Source organism: Xyrauchen texanus, chromosome 4 (genome assembly GCF_025860055.1).
Source record: "Xyrauchen texanus isolate HMW12.3.18 chromosome 4, RBS_HiC_50CHRs, whole genome shotgun sequence".
NCBI lineage: Eukaryota > Metazoa > Chordata > Actinopteri > Cypriniformes > Catostomidae > Xyrauchen > Xyrauchen texanus.
This window is the reverse complement of record NC_068279.1, coordinates 33,414,206-33,436,711: the sequence shown is the minus strand read 5'-3', so window position 1 is coordinate 33,436,711 and position 22,506 is coordinate 33,414,206. Positions and strand designations below refer to the sequence as shown.

The 22,506-nt window shown below is 35.8% G+C and overlaps 2 protein-coding genes across 5 annotated transcripts in view; both read right to left on the bottom strand.

The window, feature by feature from the left end:
* Positions 1-535: 535 nt before the first annotated feature.
* Positions 536-13,927, bottom strand: LOC127642944 (proteinase-activated receptor 1-like). 3 transcript variants are annotated; one of them, XR_007970437.1, is made up of 3 exons: positions 13,594-13,727; positions 1,488-1,660; positions 536-1,392 (listed from the first exon to the last, which is right to left on the bottom strand). XR_007970437.1 is itself a non-coding variant. In XM_052125411.1 (2 exons), exons 1-2 carry the CDS (start codon positions 13,661-13,663, stop codon positions 11,056-11,058), a joined length of 1,245 nt encoding a protein of 414 aa, XP_051981371.1. In that variant the 5' UTR covers positions 13,664-13,927; the 3' UTR covers positions 10,041-11,055. The 3 variants fall into 3 exon arrangements, 1 of the variants encoding a protein (XP_051981371.1); XR_007970438.1 differs by lacking the exon at positions 13,594-13,727 and adding an exon at positions 5,748-5,810; XM_052125411.1 differs by lacking the exons at positions 536-1,392; positions 1,488-1,660 and adding an exon at positions 10,041-12,230 and having other exon boundaries at positions 13,594-13,927.
* Positions 13,928-14,395: 468 nt separating this feature from the next.
* Positions 14,396-22,506, bottom strand: part of LOC127639215 (ras GTPase-activating-like protein IQGAP1) — an 84,161-nt gene continuing 76,050 nt past the window's right edge. For both annotated transcript variants that reach the window (XM_052121126.1, XM_052121135.1), the window contains 9 exons: positions 21,412-21,544; positions 19,362-19,464; positions 18,035-18,176; positions 16,927-17,014; positions 16,422-16,634; positions 15,901-16,061; positions 15,591-15,734; positions 15,040-15,148; positions 14,396-14,862 (listed from right to left, as the gene is read on the bottom strand). In XM_052121126.1, the coding sequence (XP_051977086.1) occupies positions 14,749-14,862; positions 15,040-15,148; positions 15,591-15,734; positions 15,901-16,061; positions 16,422-16,634; positions 16,927-17,014; positions 18,035-18,176; positions 19,362-19,464; positions 21,412-21,544 (1,207 nt within the window). In that variant the 3' untranslated portion in view covers positions 14,396-14,748. The remainder of the gene's footprint in view (positions 14,863-15,039; positions 15,149-15,590; positions 15,735-15,900; positions 16,062-16,421; positions 16,635-16,926; positions 17,015-18,034; positions 18,177-19,361; positions 19,465-21,411; positions 21,545-22,506) is intronic.

The following is a 22,506-nucleotide window of genomic DNA, read 5'->3' as shown; positions in this document are numbered from 1 at the left end:
GAAAGATATAAGGCAGCACATTTTTAGTGTGTGGCCTCTTGCGAGAGGAAAATAGTTAAGCTACATACCAAATTTAATAATTTCCAGTACAAGCGTTACTATAGCTGTATAAATGAGATGAAGTTAAAAAATCTGGCACCAAAACAATTATGTCCACAGGATCAGTTCTGTCAAATTGTGATACACATAATAATTGCTGTTTTTTGTAGATATATCTATAGAAAACTTTGTATAAAACCTTTTGTAGACTCATTTGACAAACTATATGACTTGTGAGTTAACATGACTAAACTATTTATTGATAATTATTATATTTTTGTCCATTCAGGTGTTTTATGGTGGACAAGATAATGAATGCTTTAAGGAAAGTCTTCCCAGAGTCAGTTATTCTGCTGTGTTGGTATCATGTTATGCAAGTATGTACATTCCTTATTCATTTATCATCTGAATACTCAAACACTTGAATCGTTTACCAACTTTAGGAGAGAAGTGACAAGTTATTGAGGTTTGCTACTTTCTCTAGTTTTTGTTTGATTTCTTTATTTTTTGGCTGTCATCTGTTGGCTCTCAAAGAATGATTCTGAGGCTTATCTAACACTGATGCTCGGACAGAAATAATTTCCTTTTTCAAACAGTTTAAGACTTTTGCAACAGTATGTAAAGTTAATTAACCAGTTTTGTTTTATTGACTAAGAGATAGATATGCAAAATATATGTGAGGAAAGAACTTAGCAATGTACATTCTCATACAAAAGCAAATGTGCTTGTCTTCTGCTGGCTTGTGAACTGTTTGAGGTCACATTAATATCAGAGGAACCTACTCACCAAGTTTGTCACAAAAACACTTCTTAGCATTTATATGTGAATCCCAAAGCAAACAGACCAACAGAAGTACAGAAATTAAAGGAAATATTGCTGATGGACAATGCAGAAATGGACATCAATTCCTCAGCCCATGCATGATGCAGTAACAAATGTCAGCATAACTGCAAGTACATTTCCAACAGTATCCCGTGATTACACTACAAATACAAGGCCATCGTTTCCACACAGAGCAAAAAATGTGACAAGAAAATATAGAAAGCTTTCTAAAAGACTACAAACTAATCATAAATGCAGTCTGGATTTAAAAAACACTATCCAACTTCCTACATGCAGTGTATGGGCACAAAAGTGAATGCTGTTTGAGTTCGTATATAGTTCATCAATTCAAATAGTAATAAACAGGCCTCTATTCACAACCACAAAAGATCAGTCTGAGCAGCAGAGTGACCATATTACACTGAGATGATAACATCAACAGCTTGTGGTCCAAATGTATGAGTGTGAAGACAGAAAGGTGATTCTTCCAGTTTTTCCCTCAGCAAGTGATGGATAGTGTATAGTGAATTCCTGTAAAGGTGAGAGAAAAGAAAAAAATAATCTTTTTATACTATACACTTGATTACTATATTTAGTTGAAGATCCTACAAAATCCAGCAACTTACACCCCTGCCTCGGGAATACTTGTGCTAACATCAAGGTGGACATGTCGTCCAAGCATGGCTCCCAGCTCTTGGGCTAAATCGGTGGCCTTCCCTTCACTGAGAGCAGAGAAGATACTCACTTTGGTCTTTACTTTTTTTGGTCACGGTTCCTTGGGGAGATCCTCTTTACGAACCTTTGAATGAAACCATTTTGTTACTAAATGAACATAACAATAATTTGGAGCAAGTACAAACCCTAAATATAGCTGCAAGCAGCAATACGATTCATCCTCCAAATGGCAAATCATTCAAAATTGATCAGTAGAGGGTTGGGGTTAAACCCTCCCAATGGAGGAATCCAAAAAACATGTCTTTCTGTCTTAATCCTAAACGAAAGATTTTGACATAAGGTCATGCCGGACCTTATGGATCCTTGAGGCGTTTTTGTTCCCAATGAGAAATGAGGTATGTACATTAAGTTTCAGAAGAATTGGACAAATGGGGTGGAATTGGAATCTAAATATAGCTGCAAGCAGCAATGAGGATTCCTCCACAAAATGGCAAATCATTTAAAAATTGTTCAGGATAATTAGCTGCAACAGGAGAATCTGTACATAGGTTTGTTTAATGCAGATTACATTTCAGGAGAATATTTGTTTTAAATTGGAATTGTTGTATTTAAAAGTAGACATTTGAATCTTTCTTTAGACTTGTTTTTGTGATAAGTATTCGCGGAGCTTCACTTCATTTTTGTGACGTGTTTCAAAAAGATGCTAGCAGAGACAAGAGACGGCTGAAAGCACACACTTTTTATTTTAAAAATCACAAGGTTTTGTTGTTATTGTGAGTGTACACAAAAGTAGACTGTTTATAGTTTCTAATGATGTCTTACACTTATCTGTATTCCCAAGAATTATGGAGTATTTTTAGTTGTTGTTGCTGTCATGAGGTAAAAATCCAGCAGGACGTGCTGGCGCTGGGTTCAATCTAAATTCTGGACTGATTCTGGAGTGATTGATGAATCCGCCCTAATTAATAAAAGACTTGCCATATTTTATCTTTACACACTTTTGTCTGCTTCATATCACCTAATAAAAAGGCAATTAATGTAGGCAAGAGCTGAAAATTTTAATATTACCTTATACCATGTTATATAAGCATGACTGAATAGTAAATTTCTTTGAGTTACATCTGTTGTCTTGTAGCTGCTGACTCTTTGCCAAGTTTGCTTCATATATGGTTTTAAAACGTCTAATAAAAGCAACAGCAGACAATTGAATATTCCCACTACATGAACATGATTTAAATTAAATATTTTCATTACCTGTATCTTTTTTTTTGAGAAGATGTGAAGCTCTACTCTGAAGCTTGCAGTGTCTGCAGCAGAATTTCCTATTGACATAAAAGTTATGGCCCAATAAATGACTTATTTTCATTGCTGCCTCCTATTCCCTGCTCTGAGACATTAACCACTTGTTTCAGCGTCACCTACGCCATGGTCTGAGACATCCAGCACTAGTCCAAGCTGTTGCATACACCAATTACCCAAAAACTGGTAACTCTGAAGAGGACATTGAAATATCCATGTTTTTTGTTTATGTACAGATATCTATATTTATTATTATCTATATTGTTTATGAAGGCATTGCATTTAAAAAAAAATAATTTCCATAAACTTTATTATAGATGTAAATGAGATTTCAAATTTGAGTTTCAATGATTCAAACAGATATGTCAACCTTTCACCATAGACTTATACACAACAAGTGCGTTTATCAACAAAATTGAATTTATTCCACAATGAACATATTACTTGGTGCAGTGACTTTCTTAATGTTTCAATAGTAAACCTTGTTTAAATAATAGTGAACAGTGCAAAAAAATGGCCACACTTGACACAACAATGTGTCAGTAAACAAAATGAAAAAGATACCACATAAATGAGGTAATTAGCTTCAACAGAGGTCATAGTGGTTCAGTAAACATGTAAAAGATACAACGTGTCAGTAAACAAGTGCAAAAGATACCACATGAATGAGGTTATAGCTTAACTGACATATTGTTGCAAACATAATTATGATCAAAGACATTTTGACAGAAGATTCTACAAGAAGACCATATGCTGTTTTTACTTGTTACTTGCCATTTTGGTCTTGCTGGTGCATTTGCCAGGTGTTGTCTGGTCTTCATTATTTTCAAACAGTATTTGAAGAAAATTATGTTTATGTACTTAATCAATTCAACTTAGTCAAGTGTCTTTAGTCAATGCCCAGCTACAAAACATTGCCCTTGTGCAGCAATAAGGACCATAAGGTAAATTAACCTCCGTTTTCACTTACTAGTAATAACAAGGATGACCTATTAAACTAGAACGTGAATAGTCAGTTAGTTTGCAAAATTCACTGTTTGCCATATCAGGCTATCGGTGGCGGCTGGTGACTCAAACAATTGGGGAAGACAGGAGGAAAACCAACCAATGGTGTGTTGTTTGTAACAATAATCCGACTAGCAACCTATAGCAAATTTACTATATAAATAGGGTTAAGTAATGCATCTGAAGTTTATCCAGTGGTCACCCATGACCCATTTGAATTTTACATAGAATTCTCTGTTATAAACCCATCTGATACAAGACACTTAAAGACTCCGTGCTAAAGCTAAACAAGATTAAACAGCCCGTCATATTAAACTACAGTGAAGAGGTAAACAGGAAAACATTTTTCTATTCACAACGGTAATTACAGGCTTCTCATTACACAAATCAGCACCTTTATAGAAATATACCCGACTGTTACTGTAGTAGTAGCTATGGTTTTTTTGCCATAAATAGTGTATGTGTATATATATATATATATATATATATATATATATATGTATATATATATATATATATATATATATATATATATATATATATATATATATATATATTAGTAATAAATGTTAATATTGTATATTAGGGCAATAAAAGTCACTTTTATAGAGGTTGTTTTTATTATTTCTACATGCGTTTAGGATATAGTTTTTCCACTACAAATTCCATATATATATATATATATATATATATATATATATATATAAAATATTTTTTTTTTTTTTTTAAATGTATTACATACAATAATTACATCTAACATTTTTTGGTTTTTACATTCTTACTAATACTATATTTAAACTCTGGATACTATGCATGAACAATGGTAAATTTAACAACAAAAAACTTTAAAGCCTGGACACTCATGAATTAAGTATGAAGTTATGATTTTTTTATCTCCTTTGTAAATATGTTTACTTCTAATGAACTTTCATTGAAAAATGTGAATTAAAGGGTAGCTTCACGCAGTAACTTTATAATCATGTCATTTTAGACTTAGAGTGACACCTAGTGGTGTTGATGCAGCATCATTCAAAATCAGCAGTTTTCAGTTTCAGATGCCATTTTAGAAATTCACTATTCACAATAAATCATGATTAATTTAATCAATGAGTTAAAGTGTCCAATAACAAGACGGTCAGTGAGATTAAGCGCGACGATCGAGTTAATTTTTTTCGGTGGGCCGAGATACTTTGGGGCCGGTGGGTGGACCGCGAAATGAGCCACCGCGCTATGCAGAAGGGACCACAAAACGGCGCCGCAGAAAAGGACAGCGAACACCCCACACACACACATAACAAAACCAAGAAAAGTATTTTTATATATATATATATACTTTTCCAGTCTCCTGTAACTTGAAAAACGTAATTTGAATAGAATAATATTACGAAATTGCTCAAACACATCCCAGAGCCCCACCCCCCTTTCAGCCTGAAATTATTAATTGGTAGGAGAAAAAGCGGAATATTTGTTTAAAACTCGTCTAGTTGTCGTAAATACAAACGCATCACAAATATAATTTTGATTACATGTTACACATTTCTGAATGAAATACAATTTATATGGCCTTTGAGTAAGTAGTATTGCCATAGCCATGGTAAAAGCTGATCTAACACGTGTTGCTATTCTAGACTCACGGTGTTCCATCACCTAAAACACGGCACTTAAATAAAATTACTTCCAGGTCAAATGTTTAAATAACTGTTAAAAAATACATTCTTTCTAATCAAAGCTAAATCAAATCGACAACTGTCCCGATGTTGACGAGGTAACAGTTAGTGGCGTATAATTGCGGCGGTACATTGTTTAGCTGTCAACAACATAACTCAAATAAAGTATAACCATATCCTAGTTAAACAACTATTAAATCTGAAATCACACGTATTTTATTACCAGCGTTGTTTACTTACTCGTATAATGCAGTTTGTCAAACAAATACTAGCGTTGACTGAAAATGTTCGAATGCATCTGTGTCTGTTTTCTTACCTGTGGCATCAGATTTCACTGCTCAGATGCACAATGTCTTGGTATTTGATTGGCTGTGAGTGAAGAGCAGTTAGGAGTGTGAGGGGGGGCTGAGACATGCCTCCACATGTCCGAACCATGCCCAATGTCAGTGTACAATGCACACTCAGGCAGTGATAATTTGGCATGTTATGTTGACGCATCTTTAGTTTTTGCATTTGTTGAATTACTATTGGGAAAATAGTTTTTTTTTTTGAACCGGTAGAAAATGTAAAGTGGATGAGTTGAAATACTACAGCAGTTGTTGAAGAATAAATAAATCTATTGTTAGCCATTTTAATGCAATCCAGTTCTCATTTGTGATATCAGTGTCCAGGAGTTGAGGTTGGAAAAAATAAAAAAGTGGCGATTTGATTGTTAACATAAATCAACAACACAACACAACTGTATGATTTTAATAGATCAACACAACTGAACAACACAACAGTAAGATGTTCCTAGGTCAAAAATGTAAGGTTGACCAAACAACCTGTGATGTAATATCTTTGATTTTTGAGTCAAACAACTCTGTCGACAACATGTAGGCCTACAGTATTATCAGCTCAGTCCCTTGTGATATCCTTACATTAATACAACACTAGATGGCACTCAGTTCCTGGTGGTAGTTATGTCTTTTAAGAAAACAGAAGAGTGAGAATGCTGCACATGTGCATGTTTAGTTGCCTGTTGGTTCGGAGCATTTAATTAAATATTCCTGAAGGAATATCCTTTTTGTGTTTCTTGTCTACATGAAGACATAATATCCCTCAGAATGGAAACAGAGCAAATGTGACCCTTATTTGGCACTTCATGTATAAGAAATATATGTGCTGTTTTCAAATGCTATTTATTTCTTTTCAGTTTCCATTGGGTTCAGGTGCTGATTTTACGATGGACGGCATGGCAGGCATGGAGCCTCATCAACATTATGTAGGACAACTATAACTGACACTGCACAATGCAAAAGTAAACACAGGTCTTGTTTTTAGTCTCACCCCCATTGCTAAGAAGGCAATACCCAATCCGTAGTGGAGGCATTCATAGAACGACATGTTTTTAAGGCCAGAAACATATATGTTACCCAAGTATGCAAAGGCAGATGTGTGCACTTGGTCAACACATTGCCAACGCTTGGGCATGCATTCCTGCATTTATATTATTATTATTATTGGTAAAATACACAGATTACTGACTTAAAACCAACATAAATAAATGCATAAATAAATAAAACATATGTACTATATGGCCATAAGTATTTTGACACCCTCTTCTAATTAACGAGTTTGGAAAACAAACCATAATGCTTCTCCATACAATTGCATTCTAGGGCAATGCATTCTGTCTAACACATTCTTGAACACAACATTTTCAAGAATTGTTAATACCCAGAAGTTTTCGGAAGTGCTATCATTCATGTATGTGGCTGTAAACAGTGTTGGGAAGTAACGAAATACATGTATCAGGATTACGTATTTAAAATACAAAATATAACTGTATTTAATCATTGGTAATTAGAAGTTACATTCATAAAGTATTTTGATTAATGAAAAGATTACTTTGCATTTTATTGTCTTTTTTTCATTTAATGTTTAGTCATTTCAAATGGAAAACATAGAAATGATGCGATCAAAGTGCATTTGAGCAGCGGTGAAACACTTTCTTATGATGTGTTACATTAATACAAGCAGACAGAGAAGTAAGTTTGAAGTAAGTTTGGAGCTGAAGAAATAGAAATAAACCTTGTGTAAATTGCCAGCTTTATGCTAAGCTAAAATGCTATTTCTAGCAATTTTACGTGCACATTTTTTTTATCAAGAAAATTCACATTTGATCATATTTTCTTCTTTTCAAGTAAGACCTTTGATATTAGGGTAAAAAAAAATCATATTTTGATTATAATTTTTGTATTGTTTTCCTGTGAAAGTATATAAAAAAAAATCCTTAAAACAAGATCAATTAGATTGATCTTGTTTTAGAAGCAACACTGCATAAGATAGGCTATTTCATTCTTTTTCAGTGAATGTATTTATAACATGTGTATTTTGTTATTTATTTTGGCAGAGTTTTTATGGTCAAAACAAGTGAAAAAATCTACCAGTGCTGAAGAAGTAATCCAAAGTATTTAGAATATGTTACTGACCTTGAGTAATCTAACAGAATATGTTACAAATTACATTTATGTAATTGCATATATTCTGTAATCTGTAGTGGAATACATTTCAAAAGTAACCCTCCTAACCCTGGCTGTAAATATATTGACTTTACTTGTTCAGCAATATTCTCTTCAAACTGTTGCTCTGCCATTACAGTAGTTGACCTGAAAGCAAAAACTCACCATAGAAGTGGACGGTTCACATTAATGTCCACTAGAGCGCCCCTTGCGGCAATGCTGAGAATGCACCCGATACATGCGTTATGTTATGACACATTCGGAACCCAACAACAAACAAAATCAAGAGGCATGAAATACTGGCGCTTGTGCAAGAGCCCAGTGTGTCAATATACAGATGCCAAAAGCAGCCTTCAGCGTCTGCTTTCCAACCTGACAGATATGCCTTGGGCAGTCTCATAATGCACTGTCAATCTTCATATAGTACTGTGTGTGTTTAACAGCAACAACTTTTTTATAATACTTATAAATATAGTAGAGAAGTTAAATTGTACATATCAATATTTATAGGGGACCGTGTGTGTTGAATAAAGACTTAAATTTGTGTTAAATTTCACACCAAGTGAATGGAATAATTTGTATAAACCAAGAATGAAACGGGTAACTTTAGCAGAGTGGAATGTTTACAGAAAACAATGGACAAACATTAACCACTATGAACAAATAAATATTGCTGATTAAACTTTAAAGTCTGTGAATATATGTTGCAGAGTTCAGATGAATTTTATATATAAAAAACATACCCCAACATATGCCATGATGGCAAAATTTTACCTGACATACTGTATAATATGTTCACTTGCATGGGGTATGTTTCAGGCTAATATTTCACCAATTTATGCAGATTTTCTTTTGAATTGTATGTTTTCCCCTTAACTTTTCTCTTTTTTTCATTTGACATGATCTGGTGACATTTAAAGCCTCCCAAATGTATGGCACATCTGTTTCAAAAGACAAATAATAAAGACAACAAAGACAATACATTTCTCTTGAAATTCCTCAAAATTCTTTTTCACATTAAACAGAGTTCACCAGCAAACCATAACATGAATAATCAGCCTGGCACACCTAGAGATGATGGAGACATGGGCGGCAACTTTTTCAGAGTGAAAGTGGATGTATACGGAAAAAACATTCCATAGGACCATTTATGTTTATTACAGCTGTCATTCATAACTGCAGTATTCTCTGAAGAAGCCTTGAGGAAGCTTTTTTTTTTATTATTATTTTTTTACATTACATGGTTTATGTGTCCTGTCTCCTTATTCCTGTTAGGAATCACACCTGCTGGAAAAATATCAATTTTGGAATTTCAATTTTCTCAAGATGGGTACAGTCAAAATTATTTTTATGTAACTTTTTCTTCAGCTGATGATCTGAGAATGTAATATTTATACATTTTTTAACCTAATGTCCATCTGTCATTGTTTTATTGAGTTGTGTTTCAAACATGCAGTATTCCAAGGAGAGGGCAGTATCAGCGTGCACCAGTTCCATAGTGATGACCTTCTCTTTTAGATCCATTATTACACAAAATGATTTACTCAATACAACAGCTTGACAGTATTGACAGAAAATCATGTTTATACATTTTTACTAGTCTTGTTTTTGAGTGGATTGAACATTTAAGTATTACATGTGGAGTCCTTCATCAAGATTTTTCATGGCTTTAATTTAACGTTTTTGTTTTTATTATTATTTTTATTTATTTTATTTTATGAAGTTTAGTTAAGGTCTTTAGCCTCAAGCTCACTGACTTATTCTAGACTGTTAGTATTTTTTTAAGGCTACCATCACCTCACCAGTAAGCTGGGACCCTGTATTAAATACATTCAGTTTAGGCAAACCAAGATGTATGGAATACTTTTATGCTGTCTTTAAATGCTTTTTGAGCTTTAAAGTTTTGTGAACCTGTTTACTTGCAATGTATTGACCTACAGAGCTGAGATACTGAAAAAATATTTGTTTGTGATAAGCAGAAGTAAAAGACATACACCTCTGGGATGGGATGAGGGTGCAAATGATGAGATAATTTTAATTATTCCTTTAACTTAATTTGCATTGTTATATGTAATGAAACAAGACCATAAAATTAACGTTTGAGAATATTCACCAAGCAACATTAGAAAAGATGAGTCAGCTTAATCAACATACATATTACATTCTACACAGAGATATACCCACCCTTTACAGTTTTATTTTTAGTCCTTACACGCATCTGATACTGTTTGTACAAAAGTGTTTTAGTAACAAATATACAAAAGTTTTATAAGAATGTCACAAAATAACACAAAAATAAATCAGGAATCTATACATTAGAAAATGAGTTTCAAGAGCACAGAAACAGTTCAAGCTCCAATAGAGAGACACCTCTTTTAGCTACAGTACAAACAAATCAATAGTTATCAACAGAGCGCTACAGTGTCCACCCACTTTTTCTGCCATGTTGGTTTCCCGGAAGATTTTCTCCATTAATTTGTTTTCCATAGGGATTTCATAAGTCTTCATAAAACAGTTCAAAATTAAGCATTGCAAATTACTAAATCAAATAAACAATGAAAATGTATAAAACCTTTTAAATAAGTTGTTGATCATAAGTGTAGAATCAATATATTTGAAGTATATTTCAAAATAATAATGTGTGTGTATATATATATATATATATATACATACACGTAGGTTGAGAGTATAGGGAGACCAGCTGGCTAACGTCATTCACATCATACGAGTGGATGGTCGCTGCCAGGCTCGTTTGGTGTGCCTTTTGCCATGATTGTACATGACAATAAATTCTGCACTTATGGCTTCAGCATAAGCATAAAGGCTACCATTGATTAACAACCTCAGAGCTCACGATAGGACTGGCTTTAAAAGTTTTATAAGTTATTGTTAATTATCATTTCCCCAATAAATTTCTTTTTTACTTCTGGTACAAGACATTTATAGAGTTCCAATTGTTGACAGTGCAAAAAACTCCAACATGCTAATTGAGCTTGACCTGGTAAACCATATACTGACTGAAAGTCCTCATACGACCTTGCGGCTCATGCCATCAGCTTTCTGTACTGGTTGCTCATGCTGCTTTTTAAGGTCTCCAACTTGCTTGACCTGGTGCTGCTGGTCAACTGTATGCTCCTCTCAATGCCTGGTATCCCTTGACACTTCAGATATGTGAGAACCTGCTTTTGGCACTGCGACGACCCAAAGTAGTAGATGAGGGGGTCCAAACAACAGCTGACACTCCCAATGCACATGGAGACCAGAAAAGCAGCGTAGGACGTGTCGTTGTACTTGTGAGCAAACTGCACATAATGTGACAACAGGATGATGTTAGTGGGGGTGAAGCATATGACGAAGACAGCAAAGACCGTGACACCCATGAAGACAGCCCTCGTTTGTTTTGCACGGTTTTCCACGTTGGCTACGCACAAGGCTTGGATGATGCGCACGTAGCAGACAGTGCTGAAAATGAGTGGGATAAAGAAGAAAAGTGAAGAGATGATGGGAAAGAAGTATAGGTAATACTCGCGGAGGTGATGAATGTCAAGGACGTCGTGACAGGTGATTATTCCCAAGTCAGGTAGGTGAATGGTCTGGTTGGAGACCAGCAAAGGCATCACACCGCCGATGGACAAAAACCACATGGCGCAGCACACAACGGATGCAGTTTGAGGACTGCGCCAGGTGAGTGAATCCATCGGGTAGACTACAGCCATAAACCGATCTACACTAATGCACATCATCAGCAGCACAGAGCAATAAATGTTGCCATAAAAAGCAGCCGTGACCAAACTACACATCCCAGCCCCGTATATCCAGTTATTGCCATTGAAATGATAGGCTATCCTAAACGGGAGTACGAGCACAAAGAGGAGGTCAGCACAGGCTAGGTTCATCATGTAAATCACAGCTGGTTTCTTAGGTTTCACTTTGCACACAAACATGACAAGCGCCAGGAGATTCAGAGGAACACTTATGATGAACACTAAAGTGTATATTGTAGGGATGACAGTGGTCACCACATAGCCAGTTAGGAATTTTGATGTTTCCTTAGAGATGTGGTAGTGCTTTATTGTCACAACAGGGTGGTGGTGATCTTTCTTGGGTTTGGATGAATGGTCGAAACCAGAGCCACTGCCCTCCTGAGCATCCAGATAATCAAAGGGCTCACCATTGAAAGGCCGGAAATCAGCTGAAAATGTCCGAATATAGCTTGAATCTTGGGGGGGGAAAGTTATTAACTAATATTATTAACAAAAAATTTCTTAACTAAAATTCAGGTGTAAATGTTGGCAACAAGCATGGGTGATTCTCACGAAACTGTCAAGAAAATGTTTGTTGTGTTTAGAAGGGAACCGTCTGGCTGGGAAAGTTGCACCAGAGTCAGATTTGCTGTTACTTTAGTTAGGGTTAAGGTTACATTTAGAGGTAGGGGTAGGTGTAGAGTTTCTGTAAGACTCCAAATGAACGCAGTGAAAAGTGCATGCGAGAAACTTTTGCCAGCCCGACCCTTCCCACATGTCAGAAAATGTCCTTGTAAAAAAAATATTTTAGCCTATTTTTAAGATTTACACATTTAAATTTTGTAACAACATTTACAGAATTACATAAAATTCAATTGCCTATTATTATTATCTTTTTATTTTTTTTTACAAATTAAAAAATAAAAAAACATTATTAAATTAATACATCTTAAAATTGTTTTTTGAGTGTATTTCACTCCAAAATCAAAAGAATCAAATAAACAAAAAGCACATTTTGCATACAAAGTAGAAAATTAAGCCTATTTTACGGTCGTTGAGATTTCTATTTATTTTATATTGTGATAGCCTTTTTATAGCCTTCATATTATTTTTATGACAAAAATGTTACCTCCTAATTTTCATTTCCATCATATGATATTCTCATTACTGCAATGTAAAAACAAATACAAATAAAAAACGATAGTACTATATTATTTACTTTCAATTTTAAAGTGTTTATACATCATTCAAATTGGCTCATTTTAATTTGAAAAATCATTGTACAACAGCATCTTACTGCAGTAAAAACAAATGACTGTTACCTTAATGAAATTAATTGAAAACAATGGGAATAATAAAAGGGAAAATGCCCGGACAGTAATGAGAATTGGACAGTAAAATGTGTTTAAGTTTCCTGAAAATAATGCACAAACTTTAATGGTTCTAAATGTATACATTTTCTTTATGCAAAATATAAGACCAGGGCATTTTCTTGACATATTTTGCGAGAATCACCCTTTTATACACATCAAGGCTATTTTAAAAGTAGCCTAGAACAGGGGTTTTGAAACTTGGGGTCTGGGGACCCTCAGAGGGGCAGTGGGGGAAATTTGATTTTTTTTTTTCATTTTAAACCCCTTTAAACCCTGGTATCACAATTCTGCTTTTCAATTAACAACCATAGTTTAAATTGAAAGGTAAAATCAATGAAAAACATCTGTTAAAAAGTTAATTCTCTGTTATGAATATGTTCATTATATTTTAGCATGTGCCCTGTACACACACACACACAAAAAAAGGATAAAAAAAAAAGTACAATACAAATGGAAAGTTGTTTACCGTTATTCGGCAGCACAGACGCAGCAGCCTCGAGTGCCAGCAGTCCCATTAATACCACAATCCGCATCATCGTCTCTGAAGGAAATTATTCCTCTCAAAAATAATGAAAACCAAAAACGGGCAGAGTTTTTTTTATTGTCCAGATCAAGCTTGAATGTTTGAACGCGCACACTACTCACAGATCAGGACAGAGTTGAGGGAGGGATGCATTTCTTGGGGTGGGGTTATTTTTGAAAGTCATTTTATGCTTGTATTGGCACATAACCAAGTCTTCATTAAAACAAAGTTATTGTAACATTATATCAAGTAAGTTGTCACAATAGGAACCTGCAGTTTTTTTTTTTTTTTCAATTGATTTCCGAAGAATACCTTTTTTAATTGACCTTATGACATATTGTGATATATAATCAAATAATTGTCATTATAAAATAAAATACAACATACAAGAGTCCAAAAGAAGAAGCCTGGTCTCAGCTTTTTAATGTTATAATTATATTTCTATGAACTCTAAAGATCGCGGAGAGAGAGAGAGAGAGAGAGAGAGAGAGAGAGAGAGAGATGAGAGAGAGTGCGTGCGTGCGTGCATCCAGAACAATCGTAAGAAAAAAAAGATTAGAACGTTTCAGTAATATAAATATTCTTAACTTTTTCTTAAGTTAGAAATTAAGAAGAAAATGGTAGTTAAGAAGAAATGTCTTAAGAACTTTTCATGAATCCAGGTGCCAGTTGCATAAACATAGACATTATGGTAAGACTTCGTCTAACATTTAGTCTGACTAGCTAAGACACTAATGTGCTCAACTTTTGTTGGTTATAACATAGATTTATTAAAATCCTTTTTAATGAAGTAAAAGGGAGCAATTTATGTACAGCTTGGCATGTATAATCTTCATCATGTATCATCATATATAGTTCTTAAGTGTGATATCTCATTTTATAGTTAATACCAAAGACCTTCAAAAACAGTTGCACAAATGCCCTGAATGCTCAGAGAATTTTATTTTCTAAAAAAATCAATTAAAAACCAAACGCACATTCTATTCTTTTTTGCACAATTTGTGTAAAGTAACATACAATTATGACACTTTTGAAAGCGACTTAATAATTGAAAGCATATGTGCAATGAATTCAAATTTTAAAACTCCACAGGACTTTTCATTTTCCATAGAACTTTTTGTTCAAAAGGAAGATCAGTAGGTTGACGTTGACTTTGGCCTTGTCAAACATTTTCATGACAGCTACTCCCTCGTACTGAAGCTGCAACAGGTCCTGATAATAAAACACAAAAGATGGAATGCAGTTCTATATTGATGCATCCACAAATTAAAATGTTATTATAAGCAATATAGGTAATGCCAACTTGTACTGCTGCATGCCTGTGAGAGGAAAATTGGACTAAGCGCCATATGCCATGCACTGTTGACGTTTGTGCACATGGGAACTGACCTGGAAATGCAGTTGAACCTTCTCCATCTCAACTCCCATAAACTTGGCCTTTATTTCAAAGTCAGCCACTTCCTCACAAGGAGAAATGTCAAACATTACATTTTTTAACCTGAAATATACAAAACCCAGACTGAAGTACTGGAAGAGGTGGAGCATAACACAATGTTGTGTGCAAATAGTTTCGTGAAAGATAACATTGGTGGGCAAATTCCTATCCATACATGTCTCTTCATCTGCCTTAAAAGCACCAAAATAACAAAAAATGTTGGCTTGGTAGGTACTCCCTAAACTCCCCTTTGGTTGGCATAAGACCAAAAATGTGTGGTTAACTCCTCACAGTGCAATCCTTCACTTTCTAATTCCATACAAAACTGCTAACCCAGCACTTGCACACATTATTAGTATTCTCTGAAGAGCATTTTATGCAGTCTGTCCCAGAAACTGGTCAGTTTAGATATTCTGTGCTTGATGATTATGGCACAATGTGAAGTTAGTACAATTATTTATTATCAATGGAATGACAAGAAATGGTGAAAAGGTGAAGAACATACTGATTTGTCTGCAGGCCTTCAATTTCTAGAATTACTCCTTTCTCGTGCAGTTTGGCAGCTGTGTACTTCAGGGATTGGACTTTGGACTTCTTACTGCCCTTAACCTCTTCCTTTCTGTCCAGTTTGATGGACCTGCGAGAATTCCTGTAACAACATAAATATCAGTGTAATATGTCCTAAAGCAAATGACTGTAGCCACTTAACAATTTTCACAGCAGCACACTCAAAGTGCACCTCAATTCATTGTGCATTATTAGCATGCTTGTCCAAATAGGAGATTGTCAGATTATTTCACAATTACTTCACTCACTTTCTGTTGAGGTTATCCAGGCAGGTTTTGATGTACGTGTCATAGTAGTTGATCTGTTCCTGATAGAAAGCCGCCTTGGAGTTGAGTGCAGTCAGAGTCTGCTGCAACTTTACCAACTCTGCCTTCCTCCTCTGCCTGTAGCGCCGCTGGTATCGAATGTCCTGTCAAGAGCTGAACACTCAGTTATCTTTTTCATTTACAGACAAGATTTAAACAGCCTAAATCATTTTTTTAAAAGTGCTTGCGGTAACTTGCAGCACTTGCAGTAGCTAAGCACTTGAAGGGATAGTTCACTCAAAAATAGAAATTCTGTCATCATTTACTTACTCTCATGTTTACCCAAACTTGTATAGCTTTCTTTCTTCCATGGGACACAAAAGGTGATGTTGGGCAGTATGTTAGCCTCAAAGGTGACAGAGGATCTCATTCTGCTTGACATCTCCTTTTGTGTTTTTCAGAATGAAGAATATAAGTTTAAAACAACCATCCTGTTCCCCTACTTAAAGTCATTATGGCCTAACCTTGGAGATGTCATTGATGACTTCCTGGTAATTGTGTTTTGAGTTGACCAGACCAGATTGCTCCAAAGTTCTCAGATTCCTCAGGATCTTCCTCTTCTTCTGCTCCAAAGGCAATTGTCGGTCCTCCAGCATGGCCTGGCTGCTCTTCAAACCCTCTGGAGTCTGAGAATCCTGCACCACTTGTCGCTCCACTAGCTTAGCATGCTCTGACTCCTATAGTACAAGTAAGAAAAGGTTGAGGCATATACTCTCTGCTCTGAGTAACAACTAACTGATTAAGTGTAGAGATAAAAAAAAAAACTTAAATGAACTTCTGATGGGCCAAATGATTCCACTCACATTGATGACACCATAGAAACAGAAGCAGTGTATATGATCTTAATACATCAATATTACCTTTGAATCACTGTCTGTATGTTGGATGTTTAATAGTCAATGCATTCTGCCTTATGCTTAGTCTTTGTGTGGACAGACAGGTTGGAGATGGACACCTCGGTAAGCCTACCTGTGCAGCAGAGGCTGGAGTTTCCAGGATATTGGTCAGCGTCTCCCCCGGTTGAATTCTCACAACATCCACTATAAGTTTCTTTGTTCTGCAGAGTGACAGGTAAACAAAGAGGATGATGTGCTTGTCAGGCTTATCAGAATGTCTCAGCATGTTTTTAGTCTTAAATCTAGCTGTGTATTCTTACTTTGTACTTTTATCCTCATGGTGCTAAAATAATTAAACTAAGCACTAGGGAACACATTAAAATTATTCAACACAATGGTGACCTGATGAAGTCTGCAATATCTTATAGATATATAGATAATATGTTAGATTTATAATGAAGGGGACCCATTTAAAGCTATACTGACATTAAAATCTAAATACATTAATATCTTTTGCTTAGGAGTGTCAATTAATTAAACTATTTTATCAAAAATAATTACATGATATGTTGATTCATTTATCAAATTGTCAATATTTGCCTAAGCAGGCCCCCAGATAATGCTAATTCAATATATAATAATGAAAATAACATGTGTAATGAAACATATTAATTCAGATAATTCAAAGACATACATTATTGTGGCAGGTGAGTATTGAAAAGCATATATAATTAATAAAATAATAAAGTAAAAGCTGTCCTGAAAAAATGTTTTAAGATAAGATTTAAATATACCTAAAGTCTGAGCTTCTCCTAATTTAATAAAAAAATAAGCCTATCACAAGCCTACAGCAATCCATTTTTCAACTGAGTTCATCATTCTGTAGACTTGGGCTGTTCTGATCTGCGCTTTTGTGTTCCATCTGCAAAAATGGTTTCGTGACATTTCACAGTTTTTCAGTGTCTCTAGACATAAATAATGCTTTTTATGACTGTAACAGGGTAAGGGATGGGCAAGGAGGAGGCAGGAACCGGCTGAACAGTCAACGTGAAGCGTGCACGCACGCACACACACGCATCTCTCTCTCTCTCTCTCTCTCTCTCTCTCTCTCTCTCTCTCTCTCTCTCTTTTCCACATTATGTTTCTTTCTAAAAGCACTGATACTGTGCTTGACAGCAATGTGTCTATGACTGCATAATGTATTTATATCCAACATTTTTAGTGAAGATTGTCTAACTTACTTCACCATTAATCCCTTCATATCCTTGTCATCTCCATCTACCAGCTCAAACTTGTTGGTGAGGGTGAGGGAGATCTCAGTTTTGGCCAGTTGACTCTTTGAATTCTCCTTGTTGGGGTCATCTGGAACCACAGCACCTTCACCTGTGTGCCAGAGAGTTCTTAATATTCAGATTGTGACATAACTCCTGCAAGTTGCTAATAGGAACACACACACACACACGTAAACACACGTACACTTACGTCTGTGTGAATAAATGACAATCTATTTTTGGCCAGAATATCCTGCAGTTATAAAAACTTTACAACGTGGGGCCTGAGTAGCTCAGCAAGTAAAGACGCTGACTACCACCCCTTGAGTTTGCGAGATCGAATCCCAGGGCGTGCTGTAACTCCAGCCAGGTATCCTAAGCAACCAAATTAGCCTGGTTGCTAGGGAGGGTAAAGTCACATGGGGTAACCTCCTCATGATCGCTATAATATGGCTCGCTCTCTGTGGGGCACGTGGTGAGTTGTATGTGGATGCCGCGGTGGATGGCGTGAAGCCTCCACAAGCGCTATGTCTCTGCGGTAACGCGCTCAACAAGCCACGTGATAAGATGCGTGCGGGTTGACGGTCTCAGACACGGAGGCAACTGAGTTTCATCCTCCGCCACCCAGATTGCGGCAAGTTATTACGCTACCACGTGGACTTAGCGCATTGGGTATTGGGCATTCCAAATTGGGTGAAAAAGGGGAATTTTTTTTATTATTGTTTTTTAAATAAAAAATAAAAACATCAATGTTTCCAATAAGTCAAAACAACAGCATAATATTTTGCACTTACCTGCACAGATTTAATGTTTTAAGGTATCCATCTTTTCATTTATTTCATTATTTAATTGTCCATTCGCTCTGATAAGATGTTCTGTATCCCTGTATACCTCGAACCACATTCATCCGCCCAGAGGAGCAGAGCCGAACCACAACCAAAACAATGTCCTTCCACAAGATGCATGCAGTTTTATTTTGTATCCGCTAGAGGGCCAAAAGTTACATAGTGTAGCTTTACAAATTGGTCCCCTTCTATTGTAAGTGCCTCACTGTACCCCATATTTTTGCTTTTTTTATAGAAAAGGAGTCAAAAGGAGACGTCAAAATAATTTTTTGTGGTAATCAATATTATGCCACAAATGCTGTCAACTGAGGTAAACTTGTCTTGTTGGGTGAGGACATACAGTATAAGCATAATCAATGTAACATCCAGGTGAATATCACTGATGGTGCCTGTAAGGTGTTCCTAGTGAATGCATGACATTAATTATTAGTTAACATTTGTTCTAATTTTACCCAGTAGTGACTCGAAATCAGGAACATCTGCCAGATCTTTCAGGAGTTCATGAAGAAGATCATTGTGATCTGGTGCAATAGCTTCCTTATGTTCCAACACCAGCTGCAAAGGAGGAAAACATTTGTCTGCATGAGCTACAATACAACACATCATGATATCAAGTACAACCATACTCCAAATTTTGTGTTACTGTCAAAGAGATATGATGTCAGCAGTGGTGAAGTCATTGCACCATGGAAAGAAAAAGGATAGACTGCCTCATTAATTATATTCAATTGCTTTATTCTCCAGATTTGCAGATTAACAAAATATGCAAAGCAGATTTTTATCCTATTAACCATGATTTCTATCATAAGATAAGGATGTCCATCACATGGGTTCACAGCAAATCTTTTTTTACACTTTATTCTGAGAACAGGATGAAGAGACTCTACATACAGTATACTGCATACTGTATATGTTGAATCTACCAGAGGTAGTATAATTTTAATGCGTGTGCCGAAGCTAATATATCGAAGAATGTTTGAAATGTCAGAGACTTTGGAGGCAATACAAAGTTTTGGATGTATTTTACAATGTACAGCTCCTAAATATTTGTTTTGAAGCCCATGTCTTCTCAAATCATGCAATATCTTGATCTTACACTCTTATTTAAAGATTAAAATTATTATTGCCCCGTGATCTTTAACTATAATGTCATAACTTGCTCTTACGCTGATATGACTGACTGTTCTCTGCTGAAGTATGCAAGGCTGTGCGTCAGTTAAGCCAATAGTCAAAAGATTTTAGTCAGTTTTAACCCTGCCCTTTCAAGAACCTGTCATATACAAAGTTGGTGTAGAGATGGTAAAAGGGTGCATTTTTGGCTGTTTCCCCCTCAAAAACCCTGTTCAATTCCCCAAACCTTGTTGGTTACGGGCCCGCTGACTTGAATTTTTACATTTAAAAGAAGGAGGAATAACGGCAAATACACTATTGTGTTCAAGGCATTTCAGGCCTCAGATGCATCAGATGGATGTTGAGCAAGTGGCTGGAGTTTATTCCTATTTTTTAATGCAGGCATTTTCTGGATTATTTTAGGATGTACAGCACAAGTAAGTGTTCTATATTCTTTACAATTAGTGCATAATATTGAACATTTTGAAATATGATATAAATGAAAATAACAGTCTGTTTAGGGAATAGCAGCTTGGCAGAGTTTGTGAAAGTAAGGGAAATAAAGTAGGCTGTGACACTTCCTCACACATATGAGCGAGTAAAGTTTCTACTTACTGCCATCTTTTCTGCCAAATGACTCACAGATTAAAGATCACGTTTAACTTATAATGATTTTGGAGATTTAAAAAGCATTTGACAGCACATTCTGTCATGTGCCCACACTATTAGCTTAAAACTTTTTCATAATGGAGTGTTAGGAAATTAATGTAGATAAAAGAGGAGGTCATCTTCTAAACTGAAAGATGAGCTTGCTGCAGCAATAAAAGCAACTGCACTCTCAAAAGGAAAGCTTGAATTAATTGAAAGCTCAGTTAGTTTGTGTGTCTTTCTGTCACAGAACGCGCTACAACACCTCCCTCTGGCATCATTCGATCCCTTTCTCCTGAGTATTAAGACCTCATCTCCCATCTCCCCTCTCTGCACTCATCACCATCCAGCCCTGCTGAATTCCCTCGTTATCTTCAGCATTATCACCTGTTGCTCCCTATCCTCCCTTTATATGGACTGCTTACTCTTTTGTTGTCTGTGAAGTATTGATTTACCTACCCGTCTGTGCCACACGTAATTCTGTTATCTCTGGACCTTCGATCTCTGACCTGGACTGTTTAATGAACTCTCGTACCGTCGCTGCCTGTCCTGAACTTGGCCTGTGTTTCACTTTGAATATTGGATCGCCCCTCTACTAATTCCAGCCTGAGTATTCTACTTATGCCTGCCTGAGTTCTCTTCGATTACCAGCTTGAGTTTATGTCAGCTTTCCTTGTTTTGTTACCTATGTTAATAAACCTCTGCAAATGGATCTAACTGCCTCAGCCTCTACATCACACTTACTGAGTGTGTGTTGATGATTTCCTCAATTGAGATGAAGATGACAGGTTTGCTGAGTGTAACCATGTCAGAGTACTCATCCATGTCAAACTTCTCCTCTGGAGCTGGGACATCACAAGCTGCCTGGAAAAATCCCCTAAACACAAAAATGCCAAAGTTACCACCTACCTAAATGCAATAAATCATGCAAAACAATATCAAAATGAATGACAGTTTTGCTCATATGCATAAATTAATTAATGGATTCTATAATGTTTTGATATACTTAAAGGGATAGTTCACCCAAAACTGAAAATCTCTCATCATTTACTCACACTCATGATATCCCAGGTGTGTATGACTGTACTGAGCTATTTTTAAATTTTTCTTCATATGTGTTCTGGTGAAGAAAGAAAGATATACACACCTGGGATATCATGAGGGTGAGTAAATGATGAGATAATTTCACCTTCGGCTTGCTCACTGGGTTTCTAAATACAATTATAATTGAATTACTTATTTTATACACATTTCATAATCATATTTAATCAAACTACAAAATGATAACTTAAGTCTTTATAGATATTACAGTTTCATTTTCTGTTAAAGCATGATTTTCTGTAAAGCTGCTTGAAACGATGTGTGTAGTGAAAGGCGCTAATCAAATAAAAATTACTTGACTTGACATTATTGGGTGAACTAATCCTTTAAGGAAGATATTTCCATATTGTACCATAAAAAGGAAAATAAAATTTCTGTTGGTCGTGAAAATCCAAGGAGATCAGCAGTTACAGAAATGCTCAAACCAGCCAGTCTGGCAACAACCATCCATGTGATTATCTAATCAGTCAATCGTGTGGCAGCAGTGTATAAAATCATGCAGATACGGGTCAGAAGCTTCAGTTAATGTTCAACCATCAGAATGGATAAAAATGTTATCTCAGTGATTTGGAGGTGGCATGATTTTTGGTGCCAGATGGGCTGGTTTGAGTATTTCTGTAACTGCTGATCTCCTGGGATTTTCATGAACAACAGTCTCTAGAATTTACCCTGAATGGTGCCAAAAACAAAAAACATCCAGTGAGCAGCAGTTCTGTGGACAGAATGCCTTGTTGACAA

Excerpts from the sequence above, each read along its gene's own strand:
- LOC127642944 (XM_052125411.1), bottom strand. The coding sequence starts at position 13,663 with ATGATGCGGATTGTGGTATTAATGGGACTGCTGGCACTCGAGGCTGCT. Across the intron at positions 12,231-13,593 it reads GTCTGTGCTGCCGAATAACG|ATTCAAGCTATATTCGGACA; the intron begins GTAAACAACTTT and ends TCCCCCCCCAAG.